Raw genomic sequence first — 18,220 nt, 5'->3', positions numbered from 1 at the left:
CAGAATCTTTTTTCAAGCTCAGGCAGCAAGAATCATGCAATATGCTGATAATTAGTAGTAATCTTATGGAAAGGTATGATAACATTATGTAATATATCTTTAAAAGAGGACTACCCACAGGACAATTTGCTGAATCTGTCAAAGGCAATTGAAACATTTAAGAAAATAGAAATAAATACATTCTCCGAAAACCAATCATAATAGACTGTTTTAATTGGGCCGTCTTAAATTGCTTGCTTCAATTGATGACTTAACATTACTCTTACCATCTTGAAGAGTAGTGACTGCATCCGTTGAGGTACTGAAATCACTGTCCCCCACATCATTGGTTGCCTTCAGTCGCAGCTTATAAGATGTGAAAGGATTTAGCCTATAACAAGTAAAATATTGAAAAGATGGGACAAGGAAGTGTAAAGACCACATTAATTAAGCAAAATAGATGAAAAAAATAGATGAATATCACCAAAACATTGAATGCTTCATTCTCACTTGATTGGCTTTCATCATCAAATAATGCCCATCTGGTCCTTTTGACTAATTTTGAGGGTATCTACATTTCCTTAATGCCCTATACCCCTTTTTTTACTTGGTGACTTAACTTCACTATTCTACCTATCAAAAGAAATTCTGCTATTTATCCATTCGCAACTCACATCAGTTCCACCAGCTTCAGGCCCCTTGCTCTGCAAGTGTGGGTACATCTTTTGGCGCAATACTCAATTTTGTTCTTTCCAATTTCCCATCTATTCCCTTTCCCTCATAAACCACTTTTTGCTCTCCTTTTACGCATTTTTAAATCAAAGGCCTTCAGAGGCTTCTCTTAGCCTTCTCCCTAGTTATTCAGGTATAACCTCAGATGTTTACTTATATATCACTTATGCTGATTCTTCTTATTAACCACTCGTCTTCATTGAACTAGAACTCAGCTATGATTTTTATTCTTCTAAAACATCTTTCCTTCACTGTCTGCCTTTTAAACCCAGCCACAAACCTCCCAATGAATAATTTTCTCTCACTTTGTCTCTTTTTGACATAAATCAAAATATGAATTCTGCAGAAAATATTTTGCCCTTTATCTCCCTGGCTATGATTTCCTCACTTCACTCTGAGTAGGATGTAGAGCTTTCAGTGAGTGAGGATATCAGCTATCACACATTCAACCCGAACTCCCATTGTTTGTCTAGGTTTAATTAACAACTCTACACACTTTCCCCCCAGTCTTCATTTTGGTCTCTTGATCTGTCAATTACTTACCATTAAAAAGGATCTTAACCCTGCCTTTTCCACCATCCAACTTACCTTGCCAATAATAATCGTGCCAATCTTTCTGCCCATCTCGGATTCTGATCTTGTCCTCTTTTTGAAATGTGTTAACCTCATGATGGCTTTATACAGTCCTGTTTTTGCTACTTTTGTCATTCAGTTATTAACACGTTACCCCCTTCCTAACCTCATGATTGAACTGCTCTCTTGTTTTTTCCTCAAATCTTTTCATAAACATTGTAATTTTACCTGTCCATTAACCAGCCTGATCTACTTTCTAAACTTTTTTCCATTCACCTCTACACTTTTATTAATTTTCTTCCCTACCTATCTACAGTCTTAACCGCTTGGGTGCCTTGGACCAGGTGATCACCTCGTCCTGCACCCGGGAACCGGGGGGAGCGCTAGACCTCCCCCCATGGGCATCCCACCCACACCCCCAGGTTGTGGATGGAAGGGGAATCCCTTCCCCTTCCACCCCGACCCCCCGCACCCCCACGTAACGTTAGCGCATGATGACAATCACAAGGCCTCCTCCCATCGCGCGATCGGAAGAGAAATGCAAAGCATTTCTCATTCGATCACGTGGAGGCGGCGGGAGAGGCTTCAAAGGGAAGGAAATGAATTTCCTTCCCTTTGAAGTCTCTCTGAGCGTTCCGGCTGCTAAAACCCCTAGACACCAGGGATTTATTTTTTATTTGGAAATTGGCAAAAAGGAGCAACCCCTTGGGCAAGGGTCGCTCCCAGGGGAGGCATTTTTTTTTTAAAGTCCTTTTCTGCCCCCCACCCCACCCCCGGGGGCAGAAACCTCTAGGCACCAGGGATCATTTTATGTTTTGTTTTTGTTTTTGTTTTTTTTAGAGGTGGGGAGCGACCCCTTAGGCAAGGGTCTCTCCCCTAGGAGCAAATTATATTTAGGCCATTTCTGCCCCCAAGGGGGGCAGAAACCACTAGGCACCGGGGATTTTGTTGTTGTTGTTTTACAGATGGTGAGCGACCCCTTAGGCAAGGGTCGCTCCCCTGGTGGGGCAAATTGTATTTAGGCCTTTGGGGGCAGATCGGCTGATTTTAGGTCAATCTGCCCCCAAAGGGGGCAGAAACAACTAGGCACCGGGGATTTTTTTTTTTTGCACCAATGTCACGCAAGGGGAGTGACCCCGTAGGCAAGGGTCGCTCCCGGGGGGATTGGGGGGTTGGGGGATCAAATTCACTTTAGGTCATTTCTGCACCCCCTGGGGGCAGAAACCTCTAGGCGCCAGGGCTATTTTTTTGTGTTTTATTTTTGAGAGATGGGGAACGACCCATTAGGCAAGGGTCGCTCCCCTGGGGGAAAATTGTATTTAGACCATTTCATCGGCCCATTTTAGGTCAATCTGCCCCATTGGGGGCAGAAAACAATTCGGCACCAAGGATTGGTGTGTGTGTGTGTGCATGTGTTTTCTTTAGGGAGGCAGCCCCTTGGGTAAGGGTCGCTCCCCATGGGAGCACATTACTGTTGCCCATATCTGCCCCCCATTGGGGGCAGATGGGCCTATTTTTGGAAGGCCCATTTGCCCAAGGTGGGGGGGGGGGGGGCAGAAAGCCCACCAGAGGCCAGGGAAGTTTTTTTCTCAAAAATAAAAGGGTGGGGATATGGACATACCCCCACCCCAAATAAATGGGGCCAAAGTTGTTCTGCCCACTATAGGGCAGATGGGGCAATTACCCCTGATCCACACCCCGGGGGGCGGCAGAAAGTCTAGTAGATTCCAAGGTATTTAAAAAAATATATATATATTGGGGTGGTGGCTACCAACAGTATGGGCCTGGTTACGCCCCCACCTCAACTGAGGGGGGTAACAGTCTTTCAGCTCTACCCCCCCAACTCTAAAACATCTTATCCCACAGTAAGTAAAAAGACATTTGATTATTTTGGGTTTTAGTTTTACATTTGGGCCATGAGAACTTGGCTTACTCTCAAAATCGTCCCACTTGGAATGGTGAGGGTTGCACTTTATGGACTTTGGGACGCTGCCATGTCGAAAAATCCACAAGACCTAGACACATTTGAAAACTAAACATCTGGTTGATTCCAGGGTGGTGTGTTTCACATGCACCCCGCACCATTTTTGTACCCACAATCCCCTGCAAACCTCCAATTTTGCTGGAAATCACACATTTTTCCCACATTTTTCTGATGGAACCTTCCGGAATCTGCAGGAATCCACAAAATTCCTACCACCCAGCATTGTCTCATCTATACCGATAAAAATTCAGCTGCACTTGTCAGCCTAAAAATGTTTTTTTGCAAACTGCCCTTTTGGACCCCCTTTATTCCCCCTCAATATCAACATGTTTTTGGCTCTTCCCTTTCACAAGCACTTGGCCCACCTACACAAATGAGGTCTCATTTTTACCAGGAGACTGAGGGGAACATTGGGTGGTATGAAATGTGTCCCAGTGCGGGGGAAAAATGTGATTTTAATGTGATTTTTTAGCTAAATTTGAGGTTTGCTGAGGATTCTGGGTAAGAAAACATTGGGGGATCCACGCAAGTCACACCTCACTGGACTCCCTTGGGTGTCTAGTTTTCAGAAATGTCTGGGTTTGGTAGGTTTCCCTAGAAGGCTGCTTAGCCCAGGACCAAAAACGCAGGTGCTCCCCTGCAAAAACAGGTAGTTATGTATTTTATCATTTTGATGTGCCCACGTTGTGTTTTGAGCCATTTCCTTTCGTGGGCACTAGGCCTACCCGCACAAGTGAGGTACCATTTTTATCGGGAGACTTGGGGAAACGCTGGGTGGAAGGACATTTGTGGCTCCTCCCAGATTCCAGAACTTTATGTCACCGAAACGAGTGGAAAAGGTGTTTTTTTGGGTCGAATTTTGAGGTTTGCAAAGGATTCTAGGTAACAGAACCTGGTTAGAGCCCCACAAGTCACCCCAGCTTGGATTCCCCTAGGTGTCTAGTTTTCAAAAATGCGCTGGTTTGCTAGGTTTCCCCAGGTGCCGGCTGAGCTAGAGGCCAAGATCCACAGGTAGGCACTTTGTAAAAACACCTCTGTGTTCTGTGAAAAAATGTGATGTGTCCACGTTGTGTTTTGGGCCATTTCCTTTCGTGGGCGCTAGGTCTACCCACACAAGTGAGGTACCATTTTTATCAAGATACTCGGGGGAACACAGAATAGCAAAACAAGTGTTATTGCCCCTTGTCTTTCTCTAAATTTTTTCCTTCCAAATGTAAGCAGTGTGTAAAAAAGACATCTATTTGAGAAATGCCCTGTAATTCACATGCTAGTATGGGCACTCCGGAATTCAGAGATGTGCAAATAACCACTACTTCTCAATACCTTATCTTGTGGCCATTTTGGAAATACAAAGGTTTTCTTGATACCTATTTTTCACTTTTTATATTTCAGCAAATGAATTGCTGTATACCCGGTATAAAATAAAAACCCATTGCAAGGTGCAGCTCATTTATTGGCTCTGGGTACCTAGAGTTCTTGATGAACCTACAAGCCCTATATATCCCCGCAACCAGAAGAGTCGAGCTGACTTAACTGTATATTGCTTTCAAAAATCTGACATCGCAGGAAAAAGTTACAGAGTAAAACGTGGAGAAAAATGGCTGTTTTTTTCACCTCAATTTCACAATCTACACAAATGACCCCTTGATGAATTCAGAATTTTGTCTACTTTTCAGAAATGTTTAGCTTTCTAGGATCCAGCATTGGTTTCTTACCCATTTGGGTCACTAACTGGAAGGAGGCTGAAAGCATAACAAATAGTAAAAATGGGGTATGTCCCAGTAAAATGTCAAAATTGTATTGAAAAATTGGGTTTTCCAATTCAAGTCTGCCTGTTCCTGAAAGCTGGGAAGATGGTGATCTTGCCACCGCAAACCCTTTGTTGATGCCATTTTCAGGGAAAAAAACACAAGCTGCCTTCTGCAGCCCTTTTTCCCATTTAAAAAAAAACAACCAATTTTCACTGTATTTTGGCTAATTTCTTGGTCTCATTCAGGGGAACCCACAAAGTCTGGGTACCTCTAGAATCCCTAGGATGTTGGAAAAAAAGGACGCAAATTTGGCGTGGGTAGCTTATGTGAACAAAAAGTTATGAGGGCCTAAGCGCGAACTGCCCCAAATAGCCAAAAAAAGGTTCGGCACAGGAGGGGGAAAAGGCCTGGCAGCGAAGGGATTAAAACATCGCATTCCATCTCTTTTACTTAACTTTATTACCACTCTACCGTGCCTGCAATTTGGTTTCTGCCAGTACACTCATACAGAGATTGCTCATCTGTCACTAATCATTTCACCACATACCGTCAGTCAATATTTTCTTCTCTACTTATCCTGCCACTGTCCTTTGAAACTGCAGATGACTCTATTGCTCTACTTACTGTTTCCCCACTTGCTATCTGAACTTTCCTGCTTTTCACTTTACTTGCCGAATCATTTTTACCCATTCGCTGACATGTCATCTTGTCTTCCTTGTATGCTACAGTGTGCTCCAGGACTCACCTTGGACCTTTACAGTGATACTTATGTTCCCTAAAGTATTTTTATGATTGGATATTTCTTTTAGTAGTGCTATGGTGATGAGCCCTAAAATGTGTATCCTTCTTAACATATTTCCTTGCCTAATGGAGTACTGCCTCCAATAGACATGTGGTTGTCCTGCCATACCCTTTACCCAATTCCTAAGAACTTTGTAATCCTCTTGTTTCCACTATTCTACAATCTAAATCCTGGTAGTAATCACAGACTTCTCACTCGTCTCTTCATCTTCCCATTTACTTCTGCACCTGAAGATACCAACTGTGCAACATTTGAAAATCACACTAATCTGTACATTCATTTTCTCCTGCGTGGAATGTTATTTTGCTTCCAGCATATTTTTTTTTCCAAACCTATCATTTAGAAAAGCTTCCATCTGCCTGCCCCTCCAATATCCTTTCTCATTCATATCTATGTGTCTTATACATCTTTCTAGTTGCTTCCTTTTTCTTTCAACCCTCAAATCTGTTTTATGCACAGTATTTAAATGATTTGATGATTTGTAACTCACACAACTGCCTTAATATCTTACTATCTATTTCTTTCGGTTTTCAGTCTCCCTCGCACTCACACTCTCCCACTTTTGCATATTCTACGTTTTAATCTTTCCCTAAGCTTCAGAATGTTCTTTGCCTGTTTGCTCCGTCAATAGACGTATCTAGTTTGTGTCCGTGCAAATAAAAAAACTCTCTCTTAAGTGCTTTTACTGCCAAATTCACACAGAATTACTTCCTAAATCCTCTTCTTTTAGCTGTAAGCACTGTTTAATGTATTCTCACAGTAACTCTTCTTTTCTCTGCCCTCTGTGAAATGATTTAAGTGTGACAGAAGCAATTATAGATAAATTACTGAGTTTCCTATTGACCCACATTCTTAAAGCCATTGATACCCACTTGGTAGACTTGAGAACTGTTAGTAGAAGCTCATAAAGTAAAAGGTTGTGCCATACATGCTCATAGCTCAAGGAGAAGCTTCTCCCAAGCTTCTTTGGGAGATGTTACTTTTGGGCCCACTCTATTGTTAAGTCCCGCTTGAAACATACCATGAAGAATCCAAAGTGCATGTATTTTTTTTTTGTTGGGGGAGGGGGGGTTGTGGAAGTTTCATACACACTCATCAAACGACACCAACGTTATTAAAAAGAAAATAAATAAATATCTCATCATACTGTTTTTCCCAAATCAATACAACCATTTCAGACTGTTTGTGATTTTGTGATGGAGCTGACAAGGAGTATTTGTTTCATTAAGAACCCGAGTTGCACCCTTAAGACATTTCCGTTGACAACGAAACGGGCATGAAATACACTCATAGCATCTGAGTCTGCTGTTCTGCAAACAGGGCTCTGAAAATGTGACTTACTCCAGGAAGACTGTGTCTGCCATCTTCCAAAAGACGGATATAATTTCAGGTGACACCAGTGTCTTGAGGCAGTGTGCTCTCTAACCCTGGGGCTACCCGGTGCTGGGTCCACCTACAAAGGTCTGACATTTCCAAAGAGACCTTCAGAAAGATTTCAGATTGTGAGAATCTTCAAATAGTCGGCATTTTCTGGAAAGCTTCAGATGAGATACTATAGTAGCATGAGATATTAAATAGAGAACATGCGTGTTTGTCTCGGGTCCTAAGTCGCAGGCGAAAGAGGGACAGCGCATCGCATTCCTGAAAAAAATAGTTTTAAATCCGCCTTTCTTTCTATTCCATTGTCAATTACATTTTTAGAAGAAAAGCCATATTTTAGTTCAACTTTGAAATAGTCACAGCCAGGATAATTATGGCGTATGATGAGGACGTTCTAAACGCGCTCATCGCTTGGCTTTTTTGTCACTGAGCTGTGAGGCAATGAGCCTGGAAGCAAATAATTGAACCAGAGTGCCTCATATATCTCTCACTCATCTCTGGACCCCAGGGGGCGCACATATTAAAAAACCTGTAACATCTTTCTGACTTCAATTTCAGTATGAGTAGATTAAATGCCATCCCTTCCCTCGAACAGCGGATGTGTCTGCTCGAAAAGGCAAGTGGAGAAAAACATCAAAATGATTACAAAGTTTTGAAGTTCTTTGGGCTCTGCAGTGGCTGCCTCCAGGGTAGGCAATCAGCTCATGTGTTCCTGCGGTTGCGCGCGAGTGATGTGCTGTCAGTCAGCGCGTGACAGCTCAGAGGAGACCCCCACTGGCTGCCTCCTACCCGGCACATGAATAAATACTCTGTCCACACCTATTTAGCTTGTTCTTCACATTTTAGCTGAAGGACATCAAGGGACCGCCATTTTTTTTGCAACGGAGAAGCAAGTGAGGCCTCTGGGGGCCGCCCAGGAATGGCACAGTACTATTGATTGTATTGTTCACCACGGCCTGAGGCACCGAAGTAAGTTTGTGACTGGTGTACAGCATGTCAACAAGGTCACGGTGTCCCAAGAGCATCACTTAGCATCTGATGGCAATGCGAAGCGACAGCAAGACAAGCCTTTCCTCTCCTCGGCACACAAATACATGTTTTCTATTCTGCGCCTTACCCTTCCACTGCCTCCCATAGTCTCTGCTTGAAAGAGAGCAGGAGACAGAGAAACAGGCGGCTGAAAACTGACTCAGGCAACAGTTCACTTACCCCTGATCGTCATTATGTCAACTACCCTGCCACCCAAGAAAAGCGTGCATTCGCTCAAAGGGGCATAACTGACAGCTGTGAGGCTACTCCATGCCACATGCAACAATTCTGATGCGGTGGCGCCCTCGGCTGTTACAAGAATTACATTACAGCATTGCAGAACATGCGGATGGAAGCTGTGAGTCCTGTCGGTAGCACTGTGCAGACAAACAGGTAGAATACTACTCAGATAAGTCAGTGTCAGTATTTATAGTAAAAATAGGTTATTCTTAAGTTAGACCCCAGTGTATTCTGGTACTTGTGGTCTTTGACCTATGCTTTTTCAATGTAATGCCTCCTTGCTTCAAGTTCCCCCGAAGTAAAAGTAGAGAAAAAGGGAAGGCAAAACGACTGTTGCAAATCAGAGACCTCTTAAATTCTGGAAAACCAATTATCTTAGAATTTTGTACTGTGCTGCTGTATGATGAATCCTGGGTGTAATTCATCTGGGAGAAAAAAGAAAATTGGTTACGTACCTGTAACTATAGTTCTCCAGTATTGGTATCTTTCATAGATTCACATGCTTGAATCATCCCAGTTGTCAAGGTGGGAGCTTCATGGTAACTTTAAATATAAATGGCAGTAAGTGTATCACATTAGGCCTTAATGGCTGAAACAGGCACTGTTATAGCCTATCCATGTTCTTTTATAAAAAAAAGAACCAAACTTGAACTACAACCAATCAAGCATCAGAACCCACAGAGGCTGTTTCCCTCAGATTTTCTAGTACGAGTGTGCAGTAGATAGATTTATGATCAAGTAGAGCCTCTGAGGGGAGGAGGGTGGGCCGCATGTGAATCTATGAAAGATGCCAATACCGGAGAACTACAGTTACAGGTAAGTAATCAATTTTCTTCTCCAGTATTGGATCTTTCATAGATTCACATGCTTGAATTAGAGTAGCGAGCAGTAATATTGTTTAAACTAGCCATAACATCCATAATAATAGGAACGATGTTACATTCAGTTAATATTAGAAAGCAATATACCTATGTATTGAGAATAATAATAACAATTATAGTAAAGATAATAATACTAACATTACACAACTATAGATCACATACCTTTCAAGTGGAAGGTGGGATAACCAGAGAGGCTCACCTTAATGCAATAGATGTTTCAGCACTGCTTCCCCAACATCTGTGTCCGTCTTGTTCGTCTCATCGAGGCAGTAGTGCTTTGTAAAAGTCTGCTGGCTGGACCATGTTGCTGCCCTGCAAATGTGTTGCAAGGGTACTCCCGCGAAGAGCGTCGCTGATGTGGCTACCACCCTGGTAGAGTGGGCTTTAACTTTACTTTGAAGCGACTTTCCTGCTTGGGCATGACAAAATTGTATCACTAGACCGATCCACCTGGCAATGGTCTGATTAGATATCGCAGAGCCCTTTCTGGCATCTCCAAAAGCTACAAATAGCTGGTCCGATTTCCGAATGCTCTATGTTCTTTGAAGATAGAACTTTAAACATCTTGTTACATGCAGCGAATGAGGTACGTTTTTAAGGCCATGGCTCATTTTAATGGAAGTTTGATGGTACCTTTGGTATATATATCTATTTTGGATTGGTTCGAAGTATCACCCCATTTGGAGTGAACTGAAGAAAAGGCTCTTTGATGGTGAAGGCTTATATGTCACTCACCCTTTTTGCTGCTGTGAGAGCCAGTAAAAGTGACGTCTTCCAAGAGAGGAATTTTAACTCTGACCTGTGGATTGGTTCGAAAGGAGTCTTCATGAGTTGTCCCAACACTATGTTAAGGGTCCATAACGGTAGAGGTTTACGCACCGGTGGAAACACTCTAAAAAGGCCCCTGAGATATTGTTTTACAATTCTGGCAGAATATAGTGAGGTGTGCTGAGAGCACAGTATCTAGAGATTGCCACCAAATGTACTTGTATGGAGGAATACGAAAGCCCAGATTTCGCTAAGTGCAACAAAAAAGGAAGTATCTGCTCTTGGGTGACGAGATAGGATGGACTGATTTCGCGGGACACCGCAAACGGAAATGCTTCCATTTAAGTTTATAGGTCTTATTGGTGGTGTCTGCTCTGGCTTTGGCCAATATTTCTGTAGACTCCGATGAAATGTTCAAGGTGGAATATTCATTGAATTCAGGAGCCAGGCCGATAAGTGTAGAGATGAAGAATCCTGATGCCTGACCTGGCCATGGTGCATGGTCAGTAGGATTGGTGTCTGTCTGAGTAGAACATGTGGCTGTTCCGAATAAAGAAGAAGTTCTGTGAACCAAATCTGCCTAGGCCACCTGGGTGCTACTAGGAGGAGACGACATCCCTCTGCTTTCATTTTGTTGATTACTCTGAGGATAAGCAGAATCAGGGGAAAAGCATTGGCATGGATTTCTGACCATTTCATCAAAAACGCATTTCCCCACGACCCTTTCTGGTGATGCCAGCTTGCGTAATATGGGCATTTCCTGTTCTCGTTTGTGGCAAAAAGATCTAGAGCTTGCCCCACTTCTGGAAAAGTTGGTAGAGAACCTGTTGGTCGAGTTCCCACTTGTGATATGGGATGAATGTCCTGCTCAAAGTGTCCGCTAAGAGACTGGTTTACCCTGGCAGGTGTTCCGCTTTCAGAGAAATTTTGTTTTCTATGGCCCATTCCCATATGCTCTGAGCTTGACGCGAAAGCTGCAAGGATTTCTTGCTGCCCTGTGTGTTCAGGTAAAACATACTTGTGGCATTGTCTGTTCTGATGAGAATTTTTGAGTTTCGTATTCTTGGTAAGAAGGCCTTCAGCGCCAGATCTATCGATTTGAGTTCCAGTTGGTTAATGTGAAGCTGTTTGTCCTTTTGTGTCCAGTTGCCACTTATCCGGAGATCTTGAAGGTGGGCAACCCAACCCTCGAGTGACGCATCTGTCGTTATTATGTATTGCGGCACTTGTTGAAGAAAAGAAAGGCCCTTGGAAAAGTTGGTCTGTTTTGCCCACCAAGACATGGCAGTTCACATTTCTGGTGTGATGAGAATTCGATCATCGAAGGAGCCATTCACTTGGAGCTACTGACAGTCCAGTTACTCCTGTAGAGGTCACATGTGCAGTCAGCAATTTGGGATCAGTGGAATACATGAAGAGATCATTCCCATAAATGATTTGTAATTCTGAACTGAAACAAACTTTTTTGCTGATAGCTTTTGAGCCATGCTGGACAGCTTTTGTTGCCTGTCCTGAGATGAAAATGCTTTGCTTTGGACAGTATCCAGAATTGCTCCTAAGAAATTCAGCCTCTGTGTGGGACGGAAGTGTGACCTGCAATAATTGATGGTAAGACCCAGAATTTTGAACAACGGAGGCAAGTGCCTGTGTGGTTTACCACTTGAGCTTTTGTGGATGCCTTTATGAGCCAGTCGTCCAGATATGGAAAGACTTGTATGCCCAGCTGGCGTAGGTGAGTCACTACTGGAGCTAGCACATTGGTAAAATTCTGGGGGTGACTTTAATCCGAATGGGAGGACACAAAACTGTAGATGCATACCAGCTAGCCTGAACCAGAGAAATTTCCGTTGGTTTCGATGTATTGGGATATGGAAGTACGCATCCTGGAGGTCTAGAGATGTAATGTGATCTCCTGTGTTTAAGAGACATAGAATGTCCTGAAGCGTTACCGTTCAAAACGTCTGTTTTTTTTTAGAAACTTGTTTAAGGACCTCAAATCTAGGATTGGATGCCAATCCCGAAGGCTTTTTTACTAGAAAAAAGCGGGAATAAAATCGCTGGTTCCTGTGCAGTGTTGGAACAAGTTCTGTTGCCCCTTTATGTAACATCACATATACTTCCCTGAAGAGGTGTTTTAACATTGGAGGTGGTGATCTTGACGAAGGGGTATTTGGAGGCTTCTGAATGAATTCTAGAGTATGTCCCGTGGATACTATATCTAGTACCCACTAGTCTGGTGTTATCTCCAACCACTGAGGGATGTTGTAAGCGATGCAGCCGCCAATCTTTGGAACACAGGTGGGGTTGGCAGCTGGTATGAATGCCTGGTCATTGTTTACTTCCAGTGTCTCTGGCATGGGTAGCGGTTCTTCACTTCATGGGGTGTCTATAGGCAGCTGTAGGTGGTGCCTGATATTGCTGCTGGTATTGTCCATACTGCTGTGGAAACCCTGTCAGAGCCGTTTGGTATTGTGGTCTATATGCTTGGAAACCACCACAAAAGGAGTAACTTCCTCTTCCTCTTGCTCCCCGAAATGGTTGCTTTTTGTACTGCAATGTACCCAGGGATCTGGCAGTGTCCGCATCCGCCTTTAAGGACTGCAACATGTCATCCACATGTTTGCCGAAGAGACTTTCCCCATCATATGCCATGTCAAGTATCCTACTTTGAACCTCCGGTCTAAAAGAAGTAGATTTCAGCCGGCCCTGTCTTCGCAAGACAGCTGTCCCTGCCAGTTGTCTGAATCCCTTTAGTGAGAGATCAATCGCACAATCGATCACTTTGGCTGCGATCCGCTCTCCTTCTTGCAACACCTTCTTTGCCTCTAGTTTAGCATCCTCGGGCAAGAGGTCAACATAAGAAGACATGTCTGCCCACATTTGGAGATCATATCTGCCTAAAATGGCTAACGAGTTGGCAGCTTTGACTGTTATTGCTGCTACTGAAGAGAACCTTTTCCCTATGTTGTCCAGCCGGCATCCTTTCCTATCCGGCGTGGATGTTATTGGTGTTGAAGGATTTTTTTAACAGCTTTGTGCCGCTTGAGATACCACAGAATCCGGCTTTGGTTGCGTAATTAAACAAGCTGGAGTATCCTACGGGGCTTTATACTTTTTCTCCAAATGCAGGATTTGTGAAGGTATTGTAGCTGGATTTTTCAGTGCCTTCAAGCCTTCCTGCCATATGAAGTCCACTATAGGGATAGCTCTTACTGACTTTTTCGTTGGTTCCTTAAAGTCATATAGTAAACAATCAGTTTCCCTAGAAAGAATGGGCAGTTCAAAATGTTTAGCCACTCTTTCCATCAAATTATAGAATCCCCCTTTGTCCTCTGGGGGTAAATCCACCGGTCCTGCTACAGGTGGTATTGGTGTAGGAATCAGGTATTCGTCCCACTCACTAGGAGTGCTTTCAGGTTTTTCTCCCTCTTCTCTTTCCTCGTCTGTGGATTGAGGGTCATCCTGAGGCGGCTGTATGAAAGAGATGTTTGTATCCGGTTTGGGTGGTGTTCCTGGATAGCTAGGGAGAGGAGTGCGCAGTCCTGATTGTAAGTTATGCTGCTGCATGATCGGAGTCGCTAGTAGTGACGGCGGAAACCTTCTGTAGTAGTCCTGCAACATACTCTGGAGGTCTGTCACCAAAGACCTTGATATAGGGACAGAGTTGTCTATGTTTCCATATGTAGAATAAGACAGATACGGTTGGACCCTGGTTGAAGAATAGCTGTCCTGATATTGATCCTCACCATAGTCATCCAGGTGTTGACATTTGACGTTAAGCTGTGACGGACTGGTGGCCATTGCAAACATTCCATCATCCTGAGAGAACACATCATCGTCGTCATCTAATAAGTGTTGAGGAGGCTACGGTAACAACTTGCTTGGGGAGGTATGCATGGGTAAAATTGGAGATGTCTTCTTTCCTACAGTTATTAAAGAGAGAGAAATGAACTTTGCAGTTCCTGAGGTGTACAAGGTGAAATCACTCGTAGAAGTTGCCCCTGCTATGTCCGTCGTCGATGGTTGTGTCGTCGACGAGGCTGTCGTCGATGAAGATATTGTGAATGGTTGTGTCGTCGACGGTTCCCTCGTTGACGGTTCCCATGACTGTTCCCTCATCAACAGTTCTCTCATCAACAGTTCCCTCGTCGACTGAGTCTTTGCTTCATGTCTCGTCGACAGGTATGATGATGAGGGAGTTTTTGTTGGCTTGTCTCTCGTCGATGATATCCCCATCGTCGATGGTGCCCTTTTGTATATCCTAGATGTGATGATCGTCGACGAAAAAAGCGACGACGACGTAAGTATCATAGGGGGCACTGCTGTGGTGAACGTCGACGTTACCGTTGTTACTATAGACGTGGTCGTCGACAGTGATGTCGTCAACAAGCCTTTTCTGTCATTCTGAAGAGTATTTTCCCATTTTTGTCTTTGGTGACAGAGAAGCACTTTTTGGAGGTGCCTTTTTCCCCCAAAGGTGTTGTAGGCTCGGAGTGAACCTTTTTTAAGGGCTTTACCTGGGTTTCTGACAATAATGATGCAGATCTCCCTTGGACTTTCTGTTTTTCCAGAGAAAGGTGTTTAGATTTTTTGTTTTTTAAACTTTCCTTGGAGGTTCTGCAGAAAGTTTCTCTTCACCTTTAGGCGTTTTTAGGGACTGAGAAGTCCGTGAGGAGGTTTCACACTCTTCAGAAGAAGGGCATTCCATGGCTTTCTGCTTTTGGAGCCATAACAAAAGTCTACCTACCCTCCCTGTCTTTCTGGGTTTTATGACTGAAGGTGCGACAAATCTTACAATCTCTCACCTTATGAACTGGATGGAGGCAGTATATGCACTTCTTGTGGGGGTCATCAATATGAAGTCTTTTTCTTCCACAACTGTCACAATCTCTGAAAAGTCCTTTTTTTAGTTTGCTGGGACATCCTGTCCACTGGAAATCCAAATTCTCTGAGAGAAAATTTTCCTGTCAGAAAAAGCAACTGAGCAGAGTTCAGGGAGACTCCCTTCACACGACGTGTGGTAGAAAGTCTGAGGGAAACAGCCTCTGTGGGGAGTGTTCTAGAGGGTGTGGACACTTGATTTGTTGAAGTTCAAGTTTGGTTCTTTTTTATAAAAGAACATGGAAAGGCTATAATAGTGCCTGTTTAGGCCATTGGGGCCCAGTGTAATACACTTACTGCTATTTATATTTATAGTAACCGTGAGGCTCCCACCTCGACGACGGGCTAATTCAAGCATGTGAATCTATGAACGATCCAATACTGGAGAAACGATGTTCCTGTTCGCCTGCTAAGAAAGAGAAGTGTTGATACCCTGACAAACCAGCTTGCTCCATGACTGAATCTTAGGTCCAGTGGAGTCCATGGTCTGCTGTGTGAAGTCACTGTGCCCGAATGTAGTGTTTGTGTAGAACGAGGACCAAGAAATCTGCTACAGCTCCCTGAAGCCAGGATCTTTGTGACCTAAGCCCTGATCCTAGGCTGGCTTATGAGAGCTGTAGAAGTGCACATGGACTTAGTAATCTAGTATCTAGCTAGCAGCTGCAACCATGTGCCTGAATTTGTGAAAGCAGTGTTTTGCAAAATTTAAGCAGCACTATTACTCTAAAGCAGGTTACGCTTAGCTAAACAATTTTTTTTAAACATTCAGCTTTTTCCACTTGTTTTTTTGCTGACTCTCTTTGCGTGGCCTGAGGACTCTGGACACTTTCTCACAGTACTGCAGTGGGAAAGTGAGCTTACCCTTCCTACACATGCCAGGAAGAGAGTGGATTATGTGATCAGTCGATTTGCTGTACCCAGGAGTGCCCGGTATAAATGTACACCACATTCCCAGGGCGGGTACGGCCCTAGCCACTAGTGGGATGCTGCACTGAGTGTGCCACCCACCAGAGCAGCATGACCAACACTTATTAGGCGTGACAGTGCAGTCCTGTGGAGGCGAAGGTGCACCTGCGCTCCAGGTGGCATCTCCTCCACCTTGGCAAACCTGGAGTAGGCCTTACGCTATCCCTAGATCACCCCCGGAGGGCGGAGCTGGTGGTAAGCAGAAGGCAGGACAGGTACGCAATGGTGTACCATACCCTGGTAAGGGGAAAAACCTACCCCAGTGGGTTTTCCCTACCTAGGAGGCCAGCTCTCCCCAGAGGTTTTCCTGGTCCTCTGTGAGTAGCCTTAGGGCCCTGAATACTTTCCCACTGTAAGTACAGTGCGAGAGTGAGCACGTCCTTCCTACATAAGTAAGGAAGTGACACCTACCAGTGTGTGTGTGTGTGTGTGTGTGTGTGTGTGCACTTGCACCATGGTGATTTAATATATACTGAGCCTGGCACAGCTTACCAGTATGTGCACACTTGTGGCTTCACATATGCTGAGCCTGACACAGCGTACCAGTTTGTGCACATTTGCACAAAGGTGTTTTCATATATACTGGGCCTGTCACAGCAGGCCTGGGTGGATGCGCTTGCGCCTTTAGGGTATTCTTAAACTGGTGTCCAGCTTGTCCCTGCAGGCTTGTGCATGCATCAGGGCTTTTGTGCCCAGGGACCGAAGAATATCCACGTGTGTTTTCACTACCAATGAGAGATGCCCTGCCCATAGGTTAACATGGGGGAAAGTTTACAATTAATCTTAGCTGCAATCCTGGATTGCAGGGGAGCAGTCTCATAATGTTTACTATCATTGGATTCCTCATGAAAAATCATTTCCACAGTATAGTATGGTGCTGTCAATAATATCCTAGAAATGCCAGTTCTAAAAAGAGGATATTTCCAGGTTCTAGAACTCTCTGTGTATGCCTTTTTAATTCAGCTTCTATCCACTGGAGTCTGAGAAAAGAACATATGTGCATTCTCAAGCAACAGCTGTAAAATGTGGGCAACTGGAACAGACCTCTTCCATTTGAGGACCTGGCTGGATATTTTGGAGGGAGAGGTTTTGACAGTTGGTCTCTCAGAGCCAGATCACTACCCCACTAAAGATTTAGATCTGCATTTCACTGCCCCATGGCAGACAGGACTGAAATGTAGGGGAGACATCTGTGGTTCAAAGGGGAACCCTCTGAACCACCCCCAACTTCAAAGGCACACTTCAGTAGAAACACTGGTACCACAATACCGCAACTCACGTGGTGCACACTGCCAGAAGAGTTTGTTGTGCGTAAGGAGTAATTACTGCTATAGAAACGGATTATGTACCATTCCTGCATCGTGGTTGGCCTGGGCAAACTGGTCGCTGCTGTGTGGCACTATAAAGTGTGCTCTCCAAGGGATTGTTGACTTGCCTCCTGTTCTTTGTGGAAGTCTCAGGGACATCATTAGGTACCTCCTGCGAGGGACCTACACCTTCTACCTGTGTCACATGGAGAGCGGTGCCCTCCTGCGCACCTATATCATCTGCTGGATTCTACCTGGTAGCAGTGGTGTGAGCACAGAACTAAGTACTGCGCCTGAAGACCAGATTTGCCTGATGCGAAGCCTTCAAAGTACTGCCCACATTTAGTAAGTGTAGCCCTTCATAGTGGGGCCACTGCACACATAAGAACCTTGTTGGATGTGAGCGAATTCTCCATTTGTGGGACCCCGCGTGGCCCGCTTTTGTCAAGCATGGCGCATTTCTCTTGTATGACACCCGACTGCATGCTCATTGTGTGCAGTGTCAGGTTCACAGGTCGCAACCCTCCAAGGTGGGGCGTACCCGGAGCAGTGCTGCATTCAAACTCATGTGGCACCGCTGAACCTGTGTCAGTGTGTGAGAGACAGGATTGTCTGGTGCAACTCAAAGCATTGCACACCAGACATTGTGGCTCATTCCAGGTGGGTACGAGATTGGAACGCTTCATGTAGTTGATCGGAATTGTGTAGTACAATTCACGTCATCGTACACCAGATGCTGTACCTCCTTCCCGGGAGGTGTACATCTTTAAACTCTTTGTGTGCAACTGGAATTGTCAGGGCAGCTCAAGTTAGCACAGCCAGTCATGGAACCTCCTTCCTGGGAGGTGCGTAATTGCTAATCATTTGGATATTGGAGTCCCTGGCTTGGCGCCACTATGACCAGCATGTGTCATCCAGCAACCCTTCCCCATGCTTTGCAGACCGCA

The 18,220-nt window shown here is 44.4% G+C and overlaps 1 protein-coding gene across 1 annotated transcript in view; it reads right to left on the bottom strand.

The window, feature by feature from the left end:
- Positions 1-18,220, bottom strand: part of SDK1 (sidekick cell adhesion molecule 1) — a 2,061,301-nt gene that overhangs the window by 304,624 nt on the left and 1,738,457 nt on the right. Inside the window, exon 31 of the mRNA XM_069209963.1 lies at positions 267-370. Coding sequence (XP_069066064.1) covers positions 267-370 — 104 coding nt within the window. The remainder of the gene's footprint in view (positions 1-266; positions 371-18,220) is intronic.

The sequence above is a fragment of the Pleurodeles waltl genome, chromosome 10 (genome assembly GCF_031143425.1).
Source record: "Pleurodeles waltl isolate 20211129_DDA chromosome 10, aPleWal1.hap1.20221129, whole genome shotgun sequence".
Taxonomy (NCBI): Eukaryota; Metazoa; Chordata; class Amphibia; order Caudata; family Salamandridae; genus Pleurodeles; species Pleurodeles waltl.
This window is presented reverse-complemented; position numbering and strand designations above follow the sequence as displayed.